Source organism: Urocitellus parryii, chromosome 11 (assembly GCF_045843805.1).
Source record: "Urocitellus parryii isolate mUroPar1 chromosome 11, mUroPar1.hap1, whole genome shotgun sequence".
NCBI classification, from domain to species: Eukaryota; Metazoa; Chordata; class Mammalia; order Rodentia; family Sciuridae; genus Urocitellus; species Urocitellus parryii.
Genome location: NC_135541.1, coordinates 27,624,914 through 27,641,343, shown reverse-complemented (window position 1 = coordinate 27,641,343; position 16,430 = coordinate 27,624,914). Strand labels below are relative to the sequence as shown.

General features: G+C 40.5%; 2 protein-coding genes across 2 annotated transcripts; one reads left to right on the top strand and one right to left on the bottom strand.

Annotated features, from left to right (window-relative positions):
* Positions 1-8,795: 8,795 nt before the first annotated feature.
* On the bottom strand, positions 8,796-9,268 carry LOC113185073 (non-histone chromosomal protein HMG-17). The gene has a single exon (XM_026392027.2). It carries the CDS (start codon positions 9,168-9,170, stop codon positions 8,898-8,900), a length of 273 nt encoding a protein of 90 aa, XP_026247812.1. The 5' UTR covers positions 9,171-9,268; the 3' UTR covers positions 8,796-8,897.
* A 5,673-nt stretch (positions 9,269-14,941) lies between these two features.
* LOC144249254 (olfactory receptor 2A5-like) lies at positions 14,942-15,889 on the top strand. Its single transcript, XM_077791542.1, has one exon. The coding sequence runs from the start codon at positions 14,942-14,944 to the stop codon at positions 15,887-15,889; it is 948 nt and encodes a 315-aa protein (XP_077647668.1).
* Positions 15,890-16,430: the final 541 nt, after the last annotated feature.

Sequence of the window (16,430 nt, the reverse complement as noted above, 5' to 3'; positions counted from 1 at the left end):
ACCTTTATCATATAGACCAGTGTGTGAATCCCAGGTAAAGACCGCAGACTGAGTACATGTCATGAGCTCTTCTGCCTTCCCAGTCACCAATAATAAAGGGATCCCAAGGTTCGGTATGAAGCCCCACAACAGAGAGACTGGGGGAATATTAGAAGTCAAGAAAACTAAAGATATTGAGCGGAAAACTGGTAGAGAAGGAGGCAACCACAAAAGCAGTCCAAATGGAACACCCAAGCACAGAGACTCAGGAAAGAGGCTCAGGACTCAGGGTGTGGACACTGACACGGGGTCTGCAGGTTATCCCCTCCACACACAAGTGCAGCCAGGTTTATAACTTCTCTCCCACACTGGAGGAGTATTCTTGGAAAAATGAGAGAATCGCAGGGCTCAGGGATCCTAAAACACTGGATTGAGGTGTGGGCTGAAAACTATCAAGAAAAATCTACAAAGTAAAGTTTGAGTCTCTCACCCGTGTGTTGCCCACACATGCTGCAGTTTTACCCTCGGTTTGAAGCTGGAGGTTCATCTTTGAAAAATGAAACAGATGTCAGGAAAAGACTCCCACATAGGACCATTTGAAGGTCCTCTAAGGAAGAGTGGACAAGTCATTTCCCCATCACACCACCAACCATTGCTCCTGAACCTCATCCTACTGAGCCACCCCTGGCTCAGGCTGCTGCCAGCTCAGCATCTGGGCAGTCTTTGCAGCCAGCACCACCCCTGCACTGCCACCTGTGCCACACACCTCTGCAGGGTGAGCAAAGGTGGGGCAGTGTGAGCCAGAATCTGGCCTCCTGCACCCCAAGGCACTGCATGTCCCTGAGGAGAGGCTGGGAGGCATGAGGGATGCAGTCTCACCTGCCCCTCTAGAGCTCAGATGGAAATGCCAGTGAGCAGTAGGGAGCCAACTAGGGGAAAAGTCAGAGGAGTCCCTACAGACACAAGAGCCAATGACCTAGGAATCAATCATGAAGATGTCATGAGCAGACATGGGCTCAAAAGGAGAAATGAAACTGCAGAGGTAACTAAGGAGATAACAGAACAGGCAAATGAAATAAGTTTGGTGCCACTGAACCACCAAATGATGGGCATGAGATCCAGGAAGTTAATGACTTGTTCCCAGCTACCATCAAGTAGACCCTTAGTTGGTCACTGTGTGCACCAAGAGAGTCGTCTTTGTACATCTGCAGCAGCCAATGCTGCCATCCAAGGGTGCACTAGAGCCCTAGATCCAGCTCAGCCTCACAGAATGGACACCATGCAGCAAGTCTGTGACTGCACCCTGAGGATACCAGTAAGATGAAGAGAGAAGCTCAGTCGCAGACTGAGAGGACTGCAGATTGCTTTGGAAAAGAGGAGCACAAAGTGAGGAAGAGCAGCTTAAGGAAAGGCCAGAATGGCAAGTCCTTGGGAGTCACCAGAGAGGGCCAAGGGGATAGGAAGGCAGATGGGGAGCAGCCCTGGTTGGTTTTCCTTGAGGACTATGGGTAACAAGGGAGTGGGAAGGAATGGCCTGGATTAGCAGAAATGAAATTCTGAAGAAATAGAAAGTTCCCACAGCAGAGCAGCACGTAGAAGTAATGCTGAACTACATCCTCATCAGCATTAACTACTATTTGTATTCTTGATGATTGCCATTATAACTAGAGTAAGAAGAAATCTCAGTGTAGTTTCGATTTGCATTTCCCCCATAATAGAATGTTATCTTGTAAATTCTGAGAGTAAATAACTATTAATCCAGAATTTCATACTCAGCCATTTTATCATTTAAAATTGAGTGTGTACAGTAAGTTCTAGTGTTCTACAGCACAGTAGGGTGACTACATTTTTTAACAATTTATTATAAAATTTATAAAGCATTAGAAGAGAGAATTTTGAAGGTTCTCAGCACAAAGTATTGATAAATGTTTATGGAGAAGCAAATGCTAATTACCCTGATTTGATCATAACTCATTGTGTGTGTATATTGAATTATCACACTGTACCCCAGAAATGTGGACAATTATTGTATGCCAATTAAAAGTAAAGCAGTTTTAAAAATAAAATTCTAAATAAAGACATGGTCATTATTAAAGACTAAATGCTAAATAAAGACAGAGAATTCACCATCATGAAGCCATCATTAAAGCATAAACCAAAGAAGAAGAAACTTGATCCCAGGAGGAAGGAAATACAAGCAGCAAGGCTGTAGAGCAGGGAACAAGAGCTAACAAAGGGAAGTAGGAAGCCTCTCCTTGTTAGGGGGCATGCATGCTGCCAGCAGTCTCCATGCTGCAAGAGTGAGAGACAAGAATAGAAGCCCCTGGAACCAGGAAGGGAAGCCCCTTCCTCCTGCAGCGGACCTCTGGTGCTGTCCACTGAGGTGGGTTCACACTGTATTGTGTGAGCTGCTGACAGAGAACTACTTATAAAGTACAGCTGTAGTGTCAGAAAACAAGGCAATGAAAATTGGATTTGGAGCAGAAAAGTAATAAATTAGTGACTGGCATGGCAATGGGCAAAGCCACTGGTAAACATAGGTAAACATAAAAAAGCACTTTTGTGATTAAGATAATAATAACTACTGTAGGAGTAGGGAATATAGTGGTGCACTACAGCAACAGGAAAGAGAAGGGAGTGACTGGAGTTAATTGTAGTTAATTCGAAGGAACTTATAATATATACTTTTAAAATGAAAATCTCTAACAATTTGCTCCTAGTACATTGACTTCTTGGTGAATTGATTTTTTTTTAGTTTATTTCCATGAAACTTAGTTTTTTAAAAAGACTTGCATTTTTTCTAACATAGGTACTTAAACCTATAAATTTTCTTTTAAGCACTGTTTTAGCTGCATCCATAATTTTAATATTATCTTTTATTATCAGTTCAAAATATTTTCTAAGTTCTTTGTGATTTTTTTTTCTTTGATACATGAGTTACTTAGAAATGTGTTGTTTAACTTCTCATATTTAGGGCTTTTCTGCCTATCTTCTTTGGTTGATCTCTATTGTATTTAAATATATTTTTTCTAATATTCCAAGATTTTGAAATTTTCTGGTCAAATATTGGTCTATATTGATGCACTTAAAACAAATGTTAAAATATGATTAATGTACAGAATTTTGTCTATTCTGTCAGTAACTCTGTGATGAGTATTACAATTGCCACTATAATTATGAATTTGCCCAGTTTTCACTTTAATTGTCGGTTTTACCTTGTGTATTAGGCATATGGACATTTGTAACTGTACCTTTAAGACTTGTGAATTTCATCACATGAAAACTTTATCTCACTAATAATATTTTAAATAATATTTGAATGGAACTCAGGGCACAAAAAGGGTGGTACTTAAAAGAGAGTCTAAAAAATAATTTTGAAGAAGACTGAAATATCAATTACATTGTCCATAACCTGCTTCAATTAGTGTTTTTTGAGATTTCCTCCAGTCACTTAGAGAACGAATATCAAGAACTAAGAATGATTGCATTGATGTGAGCTGGTACATACAACATTGGGTGTCTTCAATTGGTGTGAAGCATTGCTTTCTGATGTGGCACCATCTGCCCTAGCTTAAAAGTCTTTAAATGATCTTTGCTCTAATACTGAGCTCTGTGTGTTGCCTCTTACTAAGTTTTGTTTCCTCCTTGATTTCCTGGGTGGTGTTGTGTGGCTGGATCTCTTCAGCTGCAGGAAGGTTTTCCCACACTGTAACCACCCAGAGATGAGTGGTTCCTGTGCGGGGCCACCCATGAGCTATATTAAGCATCCTCCCAGCCTTGAGCCAAGGAGGTGTTGGTCTGGCGTTGCTTGCTGTCTGGGCTGCGCCAAGCAGGTGGCCTCCACCTTCACTCAGCAAAGAAGTCTGCTTTCCCACAGCTCTGGACCTGGCGTTATCCACCAGGGCTATGTCAGCCCACCCCTTGCCTTATTTGGTGAAGAACATTCTATCGAAACTCCTTTGTTAATTTTCCTATGAACAAAAAGGGATTCCAGGTGCACGATCTCTTTGCAGCGTGGAAACGTCCCCTTAAGCCAGAGCGTTCCCACCCTCGGTTTAAAAACTACTCTGTGTTGTGCGATTTTTCGCTGTTTTCTTAGCTTAATGTTGCAACCAGCTCTTTTAAATCAGGTTCGTCTCCTCTGTGCGGGTTGTGGTCCGTGGTCCAGAGGTTCCTTAGTAGACATCATATAAGCCTGGGGACCTGACCTGAAGGATTTTTCTTGGAGAGAAGGACAGAAGGTGTAAATGGCTCTGGATGATAAATTGTTTGAAAGGATAAAGCTGCTCACTCTCTCTCTTTTTTTTTTTTTTTAGTTTTAGGTGGACACAATATCTTAATTTTTTTTTTATTTTTATATGGTGTTGAGAATCGAACCCAGTACCTCATGCACGATACCACTTGAGCCACATCCCCAGCTCCACTGCTCACTCTTATGTAGAGGTATAATTTAAAATTTCTACTGAGCAACTGAAATGAAATCAGAATGGGGGTTCCCATTTAACAGAGGAAGAATGTGTGTGATAGGGAGTGGGGATAAGATGGAAGGAAATTCCAAAACCCTCTGTGGCTAAGCAAAGTTAATTTCAATTCCATTTGACTATTGGAATTTAGTACAGTAAATCTTAGTATAATGTAAGAAAGGATAAGCATACATCTGGTTCTATCTGTTTGACTGGTCTCAACGTTTATGTCTCAGAAGCAACTCAAATGCAACATGTCCTAAAGGAAATTCATCAGCCTTTATTTGAAATCTACACCCTTCATGGGTTTCCCACTTCAATTAATGGCACCACCATCCCCTGTATTGCAAAACATCTAATGCCCCACATCCAGTAGTTACCATTCAACTCCTTTAATTCTTTCCAACTGATATCTGGATAAAAAGCCTAACAATCTCTTGCTTGGACTATTTTAATAGCCTCTAACTGGCCTTACTCCTTCCACTATTATTAGTCAAACTGGCTACCAATTTTTTTTCAAACACTCATAAGATTATTCAGTGGTGTAAATATTTAAGAAACAATCTCCCCAGGGAAAATAAAAATCATTGACTTGCCAATTTTGGGGGTGTAAATATTCCCACCATGGCCAATTTCAAGCTACCAATGTGGTACTATGGAACACGGAGTTGTAAAGAAATGAGCACATTGACTGTCATGAACCACTTTGAACCAGCTCCAAAACGCTCATGAGCCACATCACTCTCTTGAATAATGAATTTCAGAAATTCCTTGATGTCCTCAGTATACAATATAGACTCTTCAGACTGGCCTACAAGATCCTCCATAATCTGGTCCTCATAACTTCTCCAGCTTCATCTCCCATCATTTGCTGACCTCACTCCTACCTAATACCCACCTTTCCCCCCCAAAAGAATTTGTGTTTTAGTTAGTGGGGACAAAGATGAGAAGAGATTTTCCCAAGATTCATAAAAGAGAGCTAGAGGTGGGTAGAAATGGTATAGAAATGGAAAAGACAGGGGCAGCTTTGAAACCTTCTTCAGCCTCAGTGGGATATACTAATACCTGGAGAAATGAGAAATACTACATCACAGGATCAGGATATCTAGCTATGAAGCCTAGCTCTGCTTCTGTGATGTTTCACAATTGTTTCTGGACACCGAGCCTCAGTTTCCTGACCTCTCAAAAAGGCTATTTCTAGTTCTGATGTTTTTTTTTTTTTCCCTATGGAGGACCTAGATAATGTTTAAGTAAGGTCAAGAGAGTTGCTCAAACTAGAGTCCTCCTGTTTGTTTCCTTGCTACACTTGCCTCCAGGTGCCAAAATGGAGGCCTGAGATGAGGACCAAGTTCTACATCCCTCCTAGATCTCTAGTTTCCTCCAAAATATTTGGGTTTCTCTTGGGGCACACAAAGCCCTTCTCTCTCTCATGATTACTCCTTTGTTGTTGAAGGTATTCTTGAGTAATGGAATCCCTCAGGACTGGAATGCTCCTGAGGTGACACTGGAGTCCTCTCTGGCTGCACCCTTAGGGAAGCTTTGGTCTCTGACACCCATGAGCCTCATTACTACACCAACCAGGGTATCTCCCAGGGAGCCTCTGAGATGCAGCATCTTCTGGAGAGTGGCTGAAGTAAAGCCACCTTACAGCCCAGTATATGGATGCTGGAACTTCCTGAGGCAGTTGCAGGACATGGGAATGGAGAAGGGGTATGTACTAGACCTGGAATCAGGGTAGAAGGATAGATAAGGTGCTGGAAGAACAAGACCAGCCACCTGAAAGGCTACTCTCACCAGTTCACAGCCAGCTACAGCTCTGGCTCAATATTGCCTGTGGATGGTGTAGGAACAGCAGAGTCCAATCTTTCTGGATTGTGTCTTTTAATAGCTGTGTGACATCAGGAGAGCATGTCTCTGTCTCTCTCTCTCTCTCTCTCTCTCTCTCTCTCTCAATTCTCTTTTTTCTAAAAGCTCATATTTTTTAAGAAGACATGCTCTGAGGGTGAAATAATATAGAAGTAATAACTCTCTTTTTTTAATACTAACTACACTGCAGTTACAGCATTAAGCAACTTTTTTATTTGTTTTAATTAGTTATATATGACAGTAGAATGCACTTATAAACTTTGATATATCATACATAGATGGAATAATTTCTCATTTTTCTGATTATACATATTGTAGAATCACATTGGTCATACAGACATATACATACATAAAGTAATAATGTCTGTTTCATTCTACTATCTTTCTTAACCTCACATCCCCTGCCTTCCCCTCCTTTCACTTCCCTCTAACTAATCTAAGGTAATGCTATTCTTTTTCTTTTTATTTTTTTGCATTACAATTCTTAATACACACATATACCACAATTTTTGTATCTGTTTGTATATAAAGTGTGTTGTCACCCAATTTAAGTCTTCATACATGTACTTTGTATAATGATGTCCATCACATTCCACCATCCTTGCTAATCCTCTGCCCCCTCCCTTTCCCTCCCACCCCTCTTCCCTATCTAGAATTCATATATTCCTCCCAGGCTCTCCCTCCAAATCCCACTATGAGTCAGCCTCCTTATATTAGAGATAATATTTGATATTTGTGTTTTGGGGATTGACTGACTTCACTTAGCATTATCTTCTCCAATGCCATTCATTTACCTGCAAACAGCATTAAGCAACTTTTTACATATAATATTTCAGTTAATCTTTAAACCCATCCTTTGCAATAAGTCTGTTATTATCAGTGGTTTCCAGAAGAGGATGTAGACACACAGAAATTGGATAACTTACTCAAGGTCACTTCACTAATTCAGGACTAGTTACCCAGGTCTGATTCTAACACCTATTTGGCTAACCTATTATCCTATCTTTGATGTAAAGTAACTGGCTCATGGTTAGTGCTCAGTGAAAATGGGTTATATCCCTGTCCCATCCTTATGTCATCTCAAGTGACATAAAATAAGACTGGAAGAGAAGCTTATCTGAGGAAAGCGAGGGCTGTCCACATGTTCTTGATTTTATTTCTGCTTTCTATGTAAGCTTGACAGGTGGGGTGTGGCTGAAGGAGGTAGATCACTGGGGATGTGACCTTGGACTTTATCTGTCTCTGGTCCCTTCCTCTCTCTTTCTCTGTCTGCTTCCCAGCTGCCATGAACTGATATTTCCTCCTCTATGCCCTTCTGTCATGATATTCTGCCTAACCTCAGGCTCAGAGTAATGGAGTCATCTAACCATGGACTGGTCCTCTGAAACCATAGCCCAAAATAAGCTTTTCTTCCTCTAAGTTGTTCTTGTTAGGTATTTCGGTCACAGTGATGAAAAGCCAACTAACAAAGGTTTAGTGAGATTAATGACTTCCCTTAGTTTGTGCTGTTGGTAAATGGCAAAACTAAGCCCTAACATTTTCTTTGACCTCAGAGTCTTTTTCTGCCTTCCTGATATGTACTACAGACTTGTGAAAGTACCCTGGATTATTTGGAACATGGCGAACAAGCTGCAGTCAGAGATACTTTCCAATAAAGGACCAAATAGTAAATATCGTAGACTTTTGCAGGACACATGGTTTCTGTAAGAAGTTTTCTTTTTGGAGGATAAAAGCAGCCATAATCGTAGATGAATAATTTTCTTTTTTTTTTTCCAAGCCAAACTGTATCCAGCTTTATTAAAGATACTTTTCATAAACAATCATGGTATTTCAGGCAGGACATGGGCAGACAATCGTTAACAGTATACAACAACTTTCAAACTCCCTTCTTGAATGGACTACCAAAATCAGAAAGCCACTATAAAACCCAATGAAGTCTTCATTTGATGCTCTGAATAGGGAAAGTTTAGAGTGAGGGTTGACATTTCACATTTAGCATGTTGTTTAACAACTTTTCACAAGCCGACCCTGACTTTCAGGAAATGAAAGGAAAATGGCAAAAATTATTAATCTGAAGATCCACAATCTAGAAAAGGAACTGCTGCTCTTCTGAGGGACACTATTCTCAATGACGTCACTGGAAAGTCCAGATTGCCCCACACACTGGTAAAACCAACTGTTGGGAATCAGGTCCCAACAGGTTTAGGGGAGTTAAGTCTATGCCAATGGCAGAGAGGGTCAGGAGGACATACAGATGAGTTTGAGTTTTTCCATACCACAAGGCATTTGTGCCAAGGTGGCTATGTGTGCCAACATCAGGGAATCCCTTCCTCTTAGGAACAAAGAGGAAGTCTCTCAAAACTAGAAGGGAAAGGTGTCTTCCCCCACAGCAATCCAGCTTTGGAGACATTCTACTAGTGACATATGCTCCTTCCCCCCCAAAACAACAATGAAGTGTTCTGTGTGCTAACAACATAGCTTAAAAAAAAAAGTAAAACAAAATTCTGCATTTTTATAAAACTTGATAAAAAATAGTATTTCAAACTGTACAGTCACCAGAAGTACACAGTTATCAAAAACGCACACACTTCACTTGGCATCTCCAGCACCTTCAGCTTTCTGTGCCTGGTCTGTTTTGGCATCTCCATTTTCTGCAGGGTTATTCCCATCCTTGCCAGTGTCAGCTTTTCCTTTTTTCCCTTTGGGTACCTTCTCTCCCTTCTTTGCAGGGGCCTTTTTAGGCTTGGGCTCTGGCTTTGGAGGAGCAGGTTTGGCAGACAACCTTGCAGATCTTCTCTGTGGTTCGTCTTTCACCTTGGCTTTATCTCCTTTAGCATCCCCTTCAGCCTTTCTCTTGGGCATGGTGGCGACGGCGGCGGGACGCAGGCGCTGGACGCGGGGATGCAGCGGCTCGCGGCTTTGGTCGGTCCGGGGGTCGTTCTCGCCTCTTCTTCTTCACACTGCTCCGATGAATAATTTTCAACCACATTAAAATGTCTAGCAAGACATATGAAAAGAACTGTATAGAAGTCTGGGGGTCAGGGGTAGTAGGATGCCAGGTAGGTTAGAATCCGATTCCAAAGCTCTAAGGATTTTCAGTTGGGAAAATGTCATCTCAGTTCTGCTTTATGAATAGTCACTCTGGCAGTGTATGGGGTAGATTTGGATGGGAGAGAGATTAGGACAGGAGATATCAGGGAGAAGCTCTTGTTATAGTTTAGCAGAAATATTCTTTTGAGAAGTTCCTCATCTTTGCTCTACCTTGCATCTTGTGATCTAAATACAGCTGCTACTTCACAATTATAATTTCATAGCTTAGTTCTTAGAACACCCTCTCAAAAGAGAAAAGAATAAAAGATTTTAGGCAGAAAAACATAACAAAGATTTAAAACAGGCTTTACAACAGTTCTTTTTGGACCCAGCCCACTCTTTTCTCCAGCTCTCTTTTCTTCTGGGAAGCAGCTTGTATGGGGCGTGTTTAGGAGGTAGGAGAGTAACTCTTCTTGGGTTCCAAGCATAGCCCCAAAGAGAGTTGTATATTTGCAAAAATAAGACAGTAGGAATTTTAAATTACCTTTTTAAACCTCATACTACAGTTGATCAACTTTTTTTATTCCCATTTTCAGATTTCCCTGCTTCCTTTTATTACTGTATGTCTTTTTTTTTTTGACCCTGTTCTATGGTTGAGCACATATCCCCTAAAATTATAGATCCTATGAATCTTGATGTCACTGAGCTTTATAATCTTAGGATGTTTGTGGTAAAAGGGAATTTAAAGTCGTCCAATCTAACCCCCACCCAAACCAGCAATAGTATCCCTGAGTGAGATTGGCTTGTAGCTTGTGTGTGAACACTTGTGAAAGTGGAGAGCTTACTATTTCAGTCTCTTCCCAACAGCAGCATGCTCTGTTATTGGAAAATGTGAATCACCGTAAGTATTTTATAATTTTTTCATAAATTAAGCTAAGGTGCCTCTCCATTCCCTGTAACTTTCACCAATAGTTTCTCATTTTTTCTTCTGGAAACATTCCTTACACATTTCTACCTTTTTCTGCATGGCAACCTTTGAACTATTTGATGAAATCTCTCAAGTTCCTCATAAGTCCCTAAACTAAATTTTGTTAGTAATTTTTCACTATTCTTATGTAGCTTGATTCCACTGGTCTTTTGTTGATAAACCGTCTTCTCTAAACCAAGCTCTAGTTTGTCATTTTTCCTTTTAAATTACAGGTCCAAGTATTGAAAATATTGTTCTGGTCAGCCATTTGACTCTTTGCTTAACTCTGATAAATGTTTCCTTGGTTTTAAGGTGCACCTAATGGTATGTATTGACTTTTCAGCATCTTGGGATAACTATGGAGAATGTATATGAATGGTCAGGACCAGATAGTTTTACCAGGCAATGGTGGCACATACCTATAATCCCAGCAACTTGAGAAGCTGAGGCAGGAGGATCACAAGTTCTAAACCAGCCTGGACAACTTAATGAGACCATGCCTTAAACTTGTAAATAAATAATAAGTGCTGGGAATGTTCCGGGATATTGCTCAGTGATTGTTAAGCAATATAGAGATCCAAGGGAAAGCCCCAGAACAAGGTCAGCATGGTGGCTAGCTCCTCGGGAAGCAAAGCTCAGCACCAAACAGAGCTCCACCATAAGTAATCACCACCCCATCCCTGGCACCCAGCTCAGACTTAACCCATTTATCTAACATTGATAAGTACCTATTGTATATCATACAGTGTTCTAGAATCTTCCTACATTCTTGGGTGGGAAACTGAAACATATATATATATATATATATATATATATATATATATGACAAGATACTATGAAGATAAAACAGGAGATATGGATAAGGAAATTGGGTTGTTTTTATTTTAAATGGGATAGTCAGGAAAGACTTTTTTCCAGTCTTCCCTGAGAAGATGACATTTGAGCAAATAGTTGAAGAAGGAGGGGCATGGATCATAAAGAAATTGGAGAAAGAATTTCCAGCAGTGGGAACAGGAAGTTCAAAAGGTTCTGAAATAGGAGCATGCCTTCAGTGAGGCTGTGTGCTGGAGCAGATAGAGCCACCGGGGAGAGGCAGGAGGTAAGGACAGGTAGGTGATAAGGGACCTTGAGATCCTATCAGGTCTTTGGCTTCTCCTTTGAATGATGCAAGAAGCTCCTTGAAAGTTTTGATGAAGATAATTTATATAAGCTGGGCTACATACTAACAGAATCACTCTAGTAACTGTGCTAAGAAAAGACTGTGCAGGAAGAGAAAAGAAACCATGGACTATTGAGAGGATCTTTCCATATTCCTTGTAAAGGAAGACGATGATTTGGGTCATGGCAATGGTGGAGATGGTGAAATGTGATCTTTTCTGTTTTTTTTTTTTTTTTGGGGGGGGGGCGGGTGGTTGGTACTGAGGATTGAACTCAGGGGTACTCTACCACTGAGCCACATCCCCAGTCCTATGTTATATTTTATTAAGAGTCAGGGTCTGACTGACTGAGTTGCTTAGCACCTTGCTTTTTGGGGAAGCTGGCTTTGAACTCTCGAAACTCCTGCCTCAGCCTCCCAAACCACTGGGATTACAGGTGTGTGCCACCGTGTCTGGCTTGGTATTTATCTCTGAAATAAAACGAACAATATTTGCTGATGTGTTCCATGTGGGTGTGTAAGCAAGAACGAAGTTTGAAAGACTCTGAAATTCTTTTTTTTACTTTAGTCACCTCAATGGATGGAATTGTCATTAGCTGAGCTGAGGAAGACCATGGGAGGAACAAATTTATAGGGGAAGACTGGAAGTTTGATTTTAGTAAATGTTAAGTATAATTTGCTTGTCTGTAGCCCAGCTGTGGCAGGGCAATGGGGTGGGTTGCAGGAAACCCAAAGAAGGCGCCTGGAGATAGCATGGGAGAAATACGATTTACCAGGGAAAACTTACTGGAGATCAGTGACTGCTCCAAGAAGAGTTCAGTAGCAATTGGCTGAACAGACAGCACCTCCATCCAAGGTGCTTCACCAAGCAGTGCCTCCTTTTCCTCAAGGCGTTTTGCCCAGTGGTGGCTGGATGAGTGACACATACTCTTCCCGCTGTGCTCTCAGTTCCATGCCCCTCTCCCACTGAGAGAGGAGTTTTAGACTGAAGAAGCAGTGACATCATCAGCATTATCTTGCTTAGTTTGCTTGTGTGGTCAGCTCCCAAGGAGCAACTGTTTTTGTATATGCAAGAAAGTCGCTTTCTACAGTTGATACTAACTCACTCAAGTGTGCATAGGAGAAAACTAGAGTTTTTTAAGGACATTTCTGGCCCAGGCTTGCTCTCATTTTCCCCTTAAGTTGGCTAGGTTTTGGGGAAACAGAAAGGGAACATTCAGGGAAATGATGTTTTACTGTCTCCTTTTTCTGTAGGAATGACATATTTGCCTATTAGATATTCCTATGGAGACAGATGTCAAGTAGGCAGATGGACTGGTGAATTTAAGAGATCCATGATGAAATTATATTTCAGCTTTATCAGCATATAGCTGGCATCTAAAGCTTAGGCTGTATTCACCATTAGAGTGAGAATTCACATTCAGATGCTGCTAATTCCTGTGCTATTGTATACTGCCTTTAATGTGACCATTATTGTTTTCCTCATCCATCCAAGCCTAAATCCTGTTCATGGATTTATTGTGTATTATTTTAAACTAAATTGACAGGTATTGTTTTTTTCTTTTCTGTCTGATATCTTCACTGTTGCAATCTTGATCCAAGGTTTGGGAATTTTCTGAGATCATTCGAGATTGGGCACATTCAGGGTGGTATAGCCGTAGAGGTTTGGGGATTTTTCTATGAAACAAACCCAACAATTTTCAATGTTATGAAATACATACTTCCAGCCCGGTAAAACTGTGAGTTCACAAGGTTAGCTTTCTCACACAATGTCACTCAAAATAGGTTTGTATTTTATTGGGTGCCTTGCTACTACTAAACCCTTCATGAAATTTCATGGTGTAAGAGACAATTTCTACTTTAACGTGGTAAGAACATGGGACTTAGAGTTTGAATCCGGGCTCTAGCACAGGGTTTTCAACTTTGGATGACTGATTTTATGAAAAGAAAAATAGTGCTGCTGACTTCAGAGGTTTATGGTGATAATAAAATGGGGTCACATTTATTAAAATATTTTACACAGTGCCATTTTATAAATGAATATTTCCACCTTTTGGAGTCTGTAAAAAATGACATATCTGGGTGATAGCATTGTTTTTTTAAAAAATTTTTTTTCTTTTTTTTTTTTTTTTTTTGTACTAAAAGTTTCTTTTTCAGGGCTCATTACATTATCCCATGTCATTTCACAGCATCCTGTCAACTCACAATGGACATTTTTAATGGACATTAATTTTTAATATTAAACAATATAAACTAATATAGTTTAACATTCTATTGCATCAGTCTGATAGTATTCTTGAGTAGCCATTGAGGGATCAGGAAAAGGATAAAGAGAAAAGAAATGGTCAGTAATGTGTTCTGTTATCCAGGCTTCCAACCTAGGGTGGAGGATTGAGTCCAGACCAAAGGATCCATCCCTGCCCACCGCTTGACTTTCTCCTGGAGTAGCCTAGCTATGGAGGATTCCTTACTGGTTCTTAAGGAAAGCTTCCAGACACACAGACACTTCACTCCCAGGTAAATATGTTTCATCTTTTTAAGAACTGCCAGGGACACAGAAGTTTTCTCTGGGTTTCTTGTGTCCCTGTAGCCATTTTTATATTATCGTTATTAGTAGTAGTCATATCGTAGTAGTAATGGTGCTGAAAACTGAAACCCAAGAGTGCTTTACCCCTGAGCTATGTCCCCAATCCTTTCTTTCTTTTTGTTCCAAGAAAGGGTCTTGCTAAATTGCCCAGGCTGACCTCAAATTTGGGATACCTCAACCTCCCTAGTCACTGGGAAGATAGGCATGTGCCACCACACCCAGCTCCTGTGGCCATTTTTACATATCAATTTATTCTTTATGGTTGCATGGAGGGCTGGGGAGGTGGGATGTTCCAGAGAAAAGATTTTCTTTTGTTACAAAAAAAAATTTTTTTTAATTCTTTTTCCTAAAAATTTATGGCTATGGGTTTTCAAAGGTATATTACCAGGGAAGAGAAATGCAAAGAAAAGAAATTGGGTTATTTTGCTTGTTTTACATTTACACTGTCCTTTGTAGCACCTATTTCTCTTGCTATGTAAAAGAATGACTTTAAAAACTACAGGAAGGTCTAGACCTTTTTGGTTTTCTTCAACATATTTTGCCTTTCCCTAACCTCACTATGACTGGTTTATGCTGTGTGTGTGTGTGTGTGTGTGTGTGTGTGTGTGTATTGGGGAGGGGAGCATCTTCCAAATAAGATTTCTGCTTGAAAATTTTTTATCATAGGAACCTTGGAATTTTATCAGAGCTAGTTAACTAGACAAACCAACAAGTGTTTATTAGAATCCCTAGTAAGTATCTGAAGCTATGCGAGGCCAATTGGATACAACATTTCCTGGGTGTGAAAGTGGGGATTTGGGCTTCAGCCCTGTGTCTGTGGATCTCACATAGCATTCTCTGAGACTGCAAAAAAAGTCCGGACTATGTTCTCTTCTTTCATCAGAAGGAGGGCCATGCACAATCAAGGCTCAAGAAATCACAGCTTCGTAACTGAGTTTATCCTCTTGGGCTTCTCCAGAAATCCCAGGACCAATTGGATCCTTTTCTTCCTCTTCTTCTTCCTGTATTTATTCACAGTCTTGGGCAATGGGCTCATTGTTACCCTGATCAGAGTAGATGCACGTCTCCACACACCCATGTACTTCTTCCTCAGTATCCTCTCTCTGCTGGATCTCAGCTATGCCACCACTACAGTGCCCCAGATGTTGGTCCATCTGATAAGCAAAAATAAGACCATTTCTTATGCAGGGTGTGTGGTTCAGATGTACATTTTCCTGACCCTAGGCATCACTGAGACCTGGATTTTTGCAGCAATGGCCTATGACAGATATGTTGCTATATGTCATCCACTCCACTATGGGGTCCAGATGAGCCAAACACTGTGTGTACTCCTAGCAGTCAGCTCTGCCCTTTGTGGACTTATCTGTGCCCTTGTCTACACAGTCTTTGCAATGAATCTTCCCTACTGTGGCCCTAATGAAATCAACCACTTCTTTTGTGAAATTCCTGCTGTTTTGAAGTTAGCCTGTGCGGACACATCCCTCAATGACCAAGTGGACTTCATCTTGGGTTTCATCTTGCTTCTGATCCCACTATCCCTGATCCTGGCCTCATACATTCATATCTTCACTGCTATTCTAAAGATTCGTTCCACCCAAGGGCGGATCAAGGCCTTCTCCACCTGTGCTTCCCACATCACTGTGGTCACCATGTTCTGTGTTCCATGCATGATCATGTATATGAGGCCTGGCTCTGAAGCCTCCCCAGATGATGACAAGAAGTTGGCCTTGTTCTACAATGTCATTTCAGCCTTTCTCAATCCCATTATTTATAGCCTCCGGAACAAAGATGTGAAGAGGGCTTTCTTCAGGTTATTTAGAATGAGTGAGGATGCTCAATAGGCAATGGCCCACGAATGTCTGCAGTGCCTCTGGTCTCTCACAAACACCATCCACAATTTCACTGATGTCATTGTAATGAATAGGACTTTCCAGATGAGGGAGAGATCTAGAAACAAAACCACTTACACATTAATTTGGAAATGTATTCTACTGTCATGTATAGCTAAAAAGAACCAATAAATTAAAAAGAAAGAAAATGGAAACATGAGGAAAGAACTCAGAGAAAAATATATTCATGGATTAAATGTATCATTGACATTCCATGGCTTTGGAAAGGTCACCTAACTTCTCTGTGATTTAATTTCATATTGGTCAAATGTGCTTCATGATATTCATTATGCCTAAATAATAATAGCTAACTCTATTGGGTTTTTTTCTGTATGAGTTACTAAGTATTCTACATGAACTTATTATTTTAATTCTTACAATAACTCTAATGGTAGGTATTATCTCCTTTATTCATATTATTTTTTTAAAAAAAACTGACACAAGAAGATTAAATACATTGCCAAATGTCACCAAGTTAGAAAATAAAACAGTT

What these genes read in the sequence shown, in the direction of transcription:
- LOC144249254 (XM_077791542.1), top strand. Translation starts at nt 14,942, where the DNA reads ATGCACAATCAAGGCTCAAGAAATCACAGCTTCGTAACTGAGTTTATC.
- LOC113185073 (XM_026392027.2), bottom strand. Translation starts at nt 9,170, where the DNA reads ATGCCCAAGAGAAAGGCTGAAGGGGATGCTAAAGGAGATAAAGCCAAG.